The following is a 10,421-nucleotide window of genomic DNA, read 5'->3' as shown; positions in this document are numbered from 1 at the left end:
ATGTGAATAAATAAAACTGTAAATCTTTATAAATTTGATACAATATCATTTGTTATGATTCATCTGACTTGAAAACTATGAAGCCCTTTCTTCTTTAAGGCTTGGATTTTTTTTTTCCTAAAATGGGTACAGGCAAAGATGTATATGTACTTCTGAGGAAACTATCAGTTTTATGGCTATGGACCTGAAAGAGAATCTCACATATTGAGAAATAGTTATTTGTAATGAAATGTCAGACCCAATACATATACACATACCTTTCTGCATAAAAGTTTACAATCTATTTAGGAGTGATAACATCATCCACAAACATTAATCTCTCACAAACATTCACAGTGTCTTAACATGCCTGGGAAGGAAACAATACAGTGTTTCTCAAATTGTGGACAAGGCACAGCTGAAGATAGACTTGGGAAAACTCATGTAAAGAATAAACAGAGTTCATTTTCTTAAAGACCTAATTTGGCTTAAAAATGTGATGGTGTAAACCCAGCAATTTTTATGTTAAAATTGTTGATGTAATAGAAGTTTGAATATAAATGAGACTTAAAAATTGCCTCAATTTTAAGCTGCCTTCTCTTCCTCATTTCATGCCTTTAGCATATTAACTCTTGTCTGCCATTTAAGTTACTTTAGCAGAAAAATTTAAGAATTATCAAAAGAGCACAGAACCAGCGCTTAGAAGACTTGCATTGGAAACCTGGCTCCAGCACAAAATGCGTAAGCCTCTGTCTTCCACAGTTCTATCAGTATAATTGTGTAGGGTACATTTAATATAGATAAGTGTACCCCCGGAGAAGCCTGGCAGGCTGTTCAAAAGGCCCCACAGAATGACAGTCACAACCCTGGTATATTAATTTTAGTCTAGAATCTGCCCTCAGCCCTGCAAGCTTGCAAATCTAATTTTGTCTGCAGAGGAAATCATTCTTTTGGGAATGGATTTCACAATAATCAAGCTCAGCAAGCTGATGCACAGGAGCAGAATGCTAGTTTTTAAATTACAACAAATGCAGGACACTTGAAGGTATTGTCAGTCTTCCGATTCAGTCAGGTTACATGGAAGATAGATCCACAACCAGAAGGCCAATATATTAATTTAAAAGAGAACTGAGTTTGTCCCCAGAACTTGCATAATGCAGTCCGCATGACTCATTCTTTCCCTGTAGAAAGGCTGAGTGTGAAGCCAAGTAAGTACAATCCATTAAGTAGGAAAATGGAACAAAGTGAAAAAAATCAGCTATGCTCATCCTCCCCTTCATTTTGTTTTAATTACAATTTAAATGGCATTTTAATTTATGTTTGTTATTACAGTAGATAAAATAGAATAGTAGAAGATAAAATGTTAATTAGATACATATTTACATTAAGTATCATGGAATGACTATTGAGTCACACAGTGTCCTCTTTCTGGGCCTCAATTAAAAATGGTGAATTGATCAAATAAACTTGATGTCTGTTTTCAGCTCTAAGACATCCTGTTAACAGGAATAGCTAATATTTACTGAGTGGTATCTCATTCCTTTTTATTAAACAATTATGTTCTTTTAGTTTTCCTTTTTGATGATAGAAAATGTCAAGTCATTCTAATAGCTAAATTATTATTCATACTTTTTCCTTAAAATTTGTTCACAGAAAAGTAGTTTCTGGGTCAATAATAAGAATATTTTACAAACTTTTGCTATATATCACATTTCAGAAAGATTATACCAAATTAAATGTCCTCTAGTAGTTATATAAGTAAATGAATACACCTTCACATATATTGATGAAAATTGTACAGGAATATATTATTATGGTTATTTCTGAGGGGTGTGCTATTTGTCTTTATTCTATGCTTGCATGTTTTATATTTGTTTATAACAAATGTATATTCTTATACATAAATGTATATTACTTATATAGTCATTGCTAATTTATATTTTCTATATGAAACATAATTTCCCAAGCACTGGTGCATTTAATTTGGATTATAACAATATAACAGACTGGTCTCCAAACTGTCTACCTAATGCTGCACAATTAGCAAGATTTAGTTATCTAAATGATAAAACTGTCCATCTTGGGCTGAGGCAGCAGGCTGGCTGCATCAGGTAAAAACTGTGCACTTAGCTTGCTACATTAATTGCTACATTAATTGCCCTGGGGGTGGGACCACCCCCAGGGTACATGCATGTGCCCTGAGGTAGGAAGAGGGTGTGAAGAACAGTGATCTCAGTTGGGTTGCAGGTTTCTTCCAAGCCTCCTGGCAATGCCACCACTGCCTCAGTTTAGTGCTGAAAAAAAATGAGTGGTGGCCAACTGCTAGAGAAATTTCCAGCCGACACAAGCCTAGCACTGAAGAAACCATCAGAGGCCCTACAGTGGAGAAAAAGACAATATGCTCTATAGGATATGGGCAAGAGAGACAAGCCTTAACCAGGACAAAACCTGTTTCTCTTTAGGTGTCCTTCCAGTGCCCTGTATTGACAACACATAGCACGTTGCCCAAGGGCAGAGAAGAACTATTTTACAAGGCTCAGCTTCATTATTACACAGCCTGCAAAAAGGATGAATTTAGAAATGAGAGATGAAAGATAAAAAACGGACAGAGGAAACATTCAGTGTTTTACCATTAAGCATAATGTTAGCCGTCAATCTTAGTAGATGCCTTTTTACAGGTTGAGGAAGTGCTCCTCTATTCTGAATTTCCTGAGAGTTTTTATTGGGAATGCACATAGGTTTTTCTATTTTGTCTTGTTTATTGGGGAATTACACTGATTGACTTTCGAATGTCAAATGAATCTTACATTTCCATTATTAACCCTAGTTTATAATAATAAATGAAGGTGTACGTGTGTGTGTGTGTGCGTGTGTGTGTGTGTGTGTGTGTGTAAAGGGATCGACAGGGGAGACTGGTGCATATTTCTTTAGATAAGAGAGCTGGGGAAGGAAACAAAGCCAGAGCTCACTCCTAAGCTGTGCATGTGTGGAAAAGACCCAAGGAAGTATTACAAAGGCTTTGAAAACTGAAAGACAATTTGAAACACCACCCAGATCTCAAACTGACCTCTGAGTGGCAAAATCTCATACTAACTTCTGAGCAGCACATTTGAAGGACAAACACAATGCGGCATATTAAAGGCTTTGAGAACTGAACCGACATTGGAAACATTGCCCATGGAAGGCAAGAGGAACTACTTGTCTGATGCTATGGATTGACAATGTGTTAAAAGAAACAAAGAAGCAAACAAAAATCAATATTCTCCAGAGAATTTTAACAGGATCTGGAGTCTAAATAGCATAACATGAGAAGTGTCCAGAATGAAATCTGAAATTATTTAGCATACAAAAAATCAAGAAAATGTAACCAATTCTCAACAGAAGAGATGATCAACAAATACCAACCCTGAGATTACCCAGACATTAGAATTATCAAAAATATTAAAGCATCTGTTATGACTGTGCTCCATAAGGTATAAATAAACAAATTTAAAATAAATGGAAGAATAGAAGTTCTCAGTAGACAAATATAAACTCTAAAAACTAAAGCAGAGAGAACTGAACCTAAAATGAAAGTTAAAAATATATACATTTAGCAAGATAATAAGAAAAATATGATGAAGGGGAGAGTATCTTAATAGTACAAGTGTAGAAGTATTCTCTGTGGTTTTAACATTTGAGCATTAAAGACCAGAATGAAGTGAGGGAGTAAGCTAAAAAAAATTCTTAAAAATACAAAAAATATTATAATTACCAAGTTTTTGGAGTCCCTACATTAAGTCAGATGAGTATTTTGCTTTTGTGTCATTTAATCTTTACAACAGCAATGCAAGAAAGGTATTACTATTTCCATGTTGCAAGGGAAGAAAACAAGACTCACAACGTGAGACAGTATATATACATTTATATTTATATATACATATACACACACACATATATATGAATTTCTTCTACTTACTAAGCTCGCTGCTTATTAAGGGTGCTTAGTAAGCAATGATGACTTAAAGTTCTCTTAATGAAGATTTCCTCACCCCAACAACTTATTTTCTTTTGGGCCAAACTTTTAAGTAACTAGGAGAAGGAAGGATTAGACAGAGGGTCTTGATATCCTCAGTATCTATTGAATGTGTGCATTCGTTCACTTACTACATTTTGGTCTTTGGTGCTCTATTTTCCTGCCTTCCTCTCTGTTTTGTGCTTTGCCTAAATGACAGCTCCATAAATATTTTTTGAACAAATACACAATATGACTACTATCATGTTTCCTCATTTGATAAAAGCTCTTTAAAAGACAAGGACTGTGACTATCACTGAAGTTTTTCCCCAAAAGCTAGAAGAAGAATATGCTATCAGTACTCTGGAGATGCTTTGTGGGTACACAAAAACTGACAGATATGAGAAGACTGAAACTCTGCTTCACTAACCACAACAAAAAAATCATCTGGGATTCAGACCTACATTTGCTCAACAAATGAGCTGTTACTTCTGTATTGTCCATCCCCAACTGGCCCTTTTTTGTCCTCACCCTCCCTGAACCTACCTGACTTTTACTTTTGGAAAATGCTTGGCCAAAACATATTCTGACACAATGGAGTGATGACACTGTGAAGTCTGATTCAAAACATAGAAAAGTGAGGACTCTGACTCTGCTTGAGATAAAGTTTTTGCATGGTAAATGGTATTTGAACTGGGCATTGAATGTTGAGAGTGAGTTTGCCCAGCTGAAGACTTGAAAGAGCACTGCAGGTGGAGAGAATAAAAGGCACGGAGCTTAAGAAAAGTGAGCAGGAAAAAGTGCGCTCCCTTCAAAAGCATGGATCTGCTCACCACCCTCATATGAGGTCCAAACAAATGTTGTATCTGATTCAATCTAGCAGATTCCTTGACTGAACTCAGATCCTGAAGAGAGTCAAAAGGAAGGGAGACTTGCCTCTGCCTTTCCCTCCTCGGCACCCCCTTTTCTTCCCATAGTCCCCTTCTTTCCCATCACCATCTTCTCACTGCTCTTCTTCCCATCAAATTGCGGTCTGAATTGTAATAGCACATTTCTTATGTTAAGCTCACTAGGAAGAACAAATACATATAGGCGGGAGAAAACTAAAGTCAAAGCCTTTGTGTAAACAGCGTATCCAAAACCATAAAACAGCAGCTTGGACTTTGCAATGCCCCATGTCTGTGCTGGGGATTACACAGCCAAACTCAAATTTTCTAATACTAAAAAACAACAGAACAAGTTACCCCTCACAGACTCTTTTTTATCTACCCTCTCCACACTGTCTTTCATCTACTGTTTCAGCACCAGGCCAAGACCTGCTTATAGGTCTAAGACCAACAGACAGGCTTTATAGGTGACAGAGTGCACTAGCGCCTCGGATTCATCCGTAAGAAACCTGCCTTACATCCCATCCAGAAGTTATTTTATTTTATACAACTTCTTTATGCTTGAGAAGTTGCAGGATACCACCTCCATGTAGTTGAACCTCTTCCATTTTTCTGCAACTTCTAGACTATCAAAGGAGGGTTTATTTAATCAGTGCTGACATTTAATGGGTCAATTAGAAAAAACATGCCAGTGAAGACGAAACAGTGCTAGAGTAAGGAGACAGAGGAGAGAAGGAGAAGATGTAAAGGCAGAAAAATAGAAGAGACACTTGAAGAGAAGGTCCAGAATAACTTGCCAAGCAGGAAGAGATAATTTTTCCCAGACAGGATAATTTATTAGTTACCTCACCTTGAGTCATTCACTTTATGTCTTCAAGTCTTCACTTTTTCACCTGTAAAAGGGGGCCGTGGTAATATCTGTGCTCCTTATTGCACAAAAGGAAATATCTTTTGTAATTATTGCGGTGTTATTAATGTTAAGCTACGGATCCTTCTCTATCACCTCCCAGGAAGGAAAGCTACTGGCTGCAGAACCTTTCTCAGAGAATATTTAACTTCCTTATTTCTCAGACTATAGATCAAAGGATTCAGCATGGGGGTGACCAAGTTATTCAGGATTTGAACCGTTGCATTAAGCCAGGGATTGAGGGTGGGCTGCAGGTAGATGAGAACCACTGGCATAAAGGAGAGAAAGATGGCAGTGAGGTGGGTGCTGCAGGTGGAGAAGGCACAGCGTCGGCCCTCAGCAGAGCAGATCTGCAGGATGGAGCAAATAATGCAGCTGTAGGAGGTGAGGATGAGAAGGAAACAGCTGAGGGGCATGAGGCCCACACTGATGAACCCCACCATCTCCAGGGCTGAGGTATCTGCACAAGCCAGCTTCAGCATGACTGGGATATCACAGAAATAATAGTCCACCTCCTTGGGGCCACAGTAAGGCAACTGGAAGGTGAGAGTGGTCAGAAAGATGGCCTGAATGCAGCCAAAGAATGAGGTCCCCATGGCTAGGATGATACACGCTCTGTGGCTCATGATTATGGTGTAGCGTAGAGGGTGACAAATGGCAACAAAGCAGTCGTAGGCCATCACCGTGTACAGGAAACACTCAGTGCAGCCCAGGAAATGGTAGAAGAAGAGCTGGGATGCACAGCCTGCATAGGAGATGGCTCGGCTGTTCCCTGAAAGATAGCACAGCATCTTAGGGGAACTCACAGAAGGGAAAAACATGTCAAAAACAGACAGCTTGCACAGGAAGAAGTACATGGGCATGTGAAGCCGAGCAGAGGAGACAATAGCCAGCAAGATGAGCAGGTTCCCCATAAGGGTGAAGATATAGAAGGACAAAAACAGGACCAAGAGCACAGTCTCCAGACCCTCCATGTGAGGGATGCCCAGCAGGATGAATTCAGTCACCACCGAGAGATTCCTCATCTTTGTCAGAGTGTTGGACTTCAAAAAAGAACACAGGTCTGCAAAGTATGAATACTGACATCAAATCAAGAAGCTGTCTGATAGATGTGCTGGCTTCATGTTTTAACATTCCACAGTCAACCTTCTTATGTAGGGGCAGATCTACATAAAAATATAGGGATGATAAAAATTCTTGACTGTAGTCTTTAACTTTTGGTTTTGGCCAAGCTGGACTGAGGTCACCACAGCCTCTTTCTCACAGAATACAATTAAAACTCTATATAAAATCACCAAAGTTATTTGCCTAAGAACTCTGAAGAGCAAACAGAAGAGGCAGATGGGCAAGAGGAGACAAAACCTAGAGAAGAAACCCCTACAAATATGAATTTCTACTACATTTCTCCTCTAATCTTGTAGTTTTGAACGGAGGGTGTCCAAAGTTACAGAACTGAGTAGGGGCTGCTCAGGATGCTGAAACCCCAATAGATGACCCATGTTTTTCACTAGGAAACCTGATAAAAGAGGCCTCTGTGATCAAAGCATGTGAGGGAATTCCTGCATTGTCTCTTTTTTTAATTCCAGCTGTGTCACAAGTCTTCTCAATTTTGAAACTATGAGGCAATAGCATGAGAAACAAAAACTTGGAGATAAACTCCACTTTCTGAATAGAGGATGCCAGCATGGAGGAGTGTGTGTGTGTGTGTGTGTGTGTGTGTGTGTGTGTGTGTGTAAAGGGATCGACATGGGAGACTGGTGCATATTTCTTTACATAAGAGAGCTGGGGAAGGAAACAAAGCCAGAGCTCACTCCTAAGCTGTGCATGTGTGGAACAGACCCAAGGAAGTATCACAAAGGCTTTAAAAACTGAACGACAATTTGAAACACCACCCAGGTCTTAGACTGACCTCTGAGTGGCAAAATCTCATACTAACTTCTGAGTGGTACATTTGAAAGACAAACACGATGCATATTAAAGGCTTTGAAAATTGTACTGACATTGGAAACATTGCCCATGGAAGGCGAGAGGAGCTACTTGTCTGATGCTATGGATTGACAATGTGTTAAAACAAACAAAGAAGCAAACAAAAATCAATATTCTCCAGAGAATTTTAACAGGATCTGGAGTCTAAATAGCATAACATGAAAAGTGTCCAGAATGAAATCTGAAATTATTTAGCATACAAAAAATCAAGAAAATGTAACCAATTCTCAACAGAAGAGATGATCAACAAATACCAACCCTGTGATTACCCAGATATTAGAATTATCAAAAATATTAAAGCATCTGCTATGACTGTGTTCCATAAGGTATAAATAAACAAATTTAAAATATATGCAGGAGTAGAAGTCCTCAGCAGACAAATGTAAACTATAAAAAAAGGAACAAAGAAAACATTTAGAACTGAAATATAAAATTAATGCTTAAGAAATTAGAAATATTTAACATCATACTGGGAGTTCTAACTAGTGTGACAAAAGAGAAAAAAGGCAAGAGGATACAAAGTAAAAAATGAAACTTTTTCTATTTACATACAATATGTTTATCTCCATAATAAATCCCAAGGAATCTACAATAAAAGCTTCTAGAACTAATAAGAGAATTTAGCAAAGTCACTGTATGCAAAGTCAATATACAAAAATATGTTATGTTTCCATATATTGGCAATTAAAAATTGTAAAGCAAAAGTAAAATGAATAGTATCATTTATAACATCACCAAAGTACACAGTTTTGAGTCTAGTAAAATATGTGCAGGATCAGTATATTGAAAATAAAACATTAATGGAAGCAATCAAAAAAGACATATATAAATGGAGAAACAAACTGTGTTTATGGATTGGAAGACTCAATATCGTTAAGAAATCAATTCTAGCTAAACTGTATCATCAAAGCACTCTCGATCTGAATTCCAACAGAATATTTTTTTTTAGATATTAAGAAGACAATTCTAAAGTTTATATGTAAAGAATAATTATAATAGACAGATGCTTTTGAAAAACAACAAAGTTTGAGGGCTCATACTACTAGATTTTAAAACTTACTATAATGCATAATGCTATGTTAAATCAAGACCATGTGGTATTGATGGTATTGATGAAGGGACTCATAGCTCAATAGAACAGAACAGAGATCCTGAGAACAGAACCACACATATATGGTCAATTGATTTTTGAAAAATTGTGCAAAGGCAAGTAAATAGAGAAAAATGGTCTTTTCAACAAATACCAAATAATTCTGAAACTATTAGCCATTCATATAGTAAAACAAAACAAAACAAAACAAAAACCAGTGATCCCAGACCCATGCCTAACACCTCATACAAAAATACACTTAAATGAATCATACATTTAAATACAAAATCTGAAACTTTAATACCTTTGAACACTCGTGCAGTCCACATAGACCATTGTGGAATTTTCTGCAGTATTGTAAAAGAGAATCCAAGTCACATTCTCTGGTTTCCAGAAGAGTGTGGTATCTCAGCCTCAGGAACTCAAATTTGGTGTTTATAGAAGGAGGTCCCAAGGGGGTATACTATCAAGACGTGAACACACTCATTCTCCCTGGATTACTTTCTTCACATACCGTTGGGCATTTCTCATGATGTAGTCATTGGTAGCTATGAGGGAGCAATTAAAGTTAACCACATTTGCCACCCAAAATAAAATAACAATAGTGAGATGCTTTGAAAGAGAAAATATATACACCTCCTCCCAGTGTGTTTGCCTAGAGAATGGACTCCAATCCTGACCTCAAGGGTTCATGGTTCTTTTTGTGCCTGTCTCTTACATGTTTATGTCTTTGCCTGTGGTGACATTTAAACACCTGTAATTTAATTGCATCAAAATTTCTGGGAATTTGTAGATATCTACAGTTAGCATCGCCATTTAAGACAGAATTTAATAAATAATTAACAATTGTTTCGTTGTTATGTATGTGTTCTTCCATCAAATGCATCTTAAAAGTAACATTAATAAACTAAATACATTCAAAGAAAGATTATAAATTGATAAAGTGGCTCATCGCATATGAAAATGATTTAGTATACCTAACAGTTAATATTGATTGAATATTTGTAAGTACTGTGATTTTTTTTTCAAGTTTAGTGTTTTTTTCTTATTTAAGTCACAAAACAAGCTTATTAAGTAGGAGAGAAAGACTAAAGCACAGAGAGATTTAATACCTTGATCACACAGCTGGAAAGTGATTGAGCTAAGAATTAAACCCAGATCTGATTCCAAAGCCAACATTTCTCCCCTTCTACTGTGAGAGCTCCCAAGGGATATTTTGTTTAGAGAAGTAGAGACATGACACTTGACTTCAAATACTTACAAAAACTGCTATGTAGATTTGTCGTGTGGTTTTCCATGGTGAAAAGCCAGTAAAAAGATGTGAAACTAATAAAAACTTAGATTTCATTTCGGTATAAGGAGAAAAACAATGGTGAGATATGTTGCCTTGTGAAGGAGTGAGTTTACTACCACTGTAAAGAGTGTAAGCATGGATCAAAAAGCATTCTTTCAGAGATGTGATAAGGGACATTCCTAATCAGAATGCAAGATTATCCTACATGTACCCTTTATATTGCTTATAATTTTGAGATCATTTGATTTTATTACATAGTCCATCTTTTCATATATATATTTATA

At 36.9% G+C, this 10,421-nt stretch overlaps 1 protein-coding gene across 1 annotated transcript; it reads right to left on the bottom strand.

The window, feature by feature from the left end:
- Nucleotides 1-5,859: 5,859 nt before the first annotated feature.
- Nucleotides 5,860-6,792, bottom strand: LOC101144282 (olfactory receptor 10D1B-like). The gene has a single exon (XM_004052337.1). It carries the CDS (start codon nt 6,790-6,792, stop codon nt 5,860-5,862), a length of 933 nt encoding a protein of 310 aa, XP_004052385.1.
- Nucleotides 6,793-10,421: the final 3,629 nt, after the last annotated feature.

The sequence above is a fragment of the Gorilla gorilla genome, chromosome 9 (genome assembly GCF_029281585.2).
Source record: "Gorilla gorilla gorilla isolate KB3781 chromosome 9, NHGRI_mGorGor1-v2.1_pri, whole genome shotgun sequence".
Classification (NCBI taxonomy): domain Eukaryota; kingdom Metazoa; phylum Chordata; class Mammalia; order Primates; family Hominidae; genus Gorilla; species Gorilla gorilla.
Note: the sequence above shows the minus strand (reverse complement) of the source record. Positions and strands in the feature narration are given on the sequence as shown.

Coding starts and splice junctions, on each gene's coding strand:
- LOC101144282 (XM_004052337.1), bottom strand. CDS start 6,792: ATGAGGAATCTCTCGGTGGTGACTGAATTCATCCTGCTGGGCATCCCT.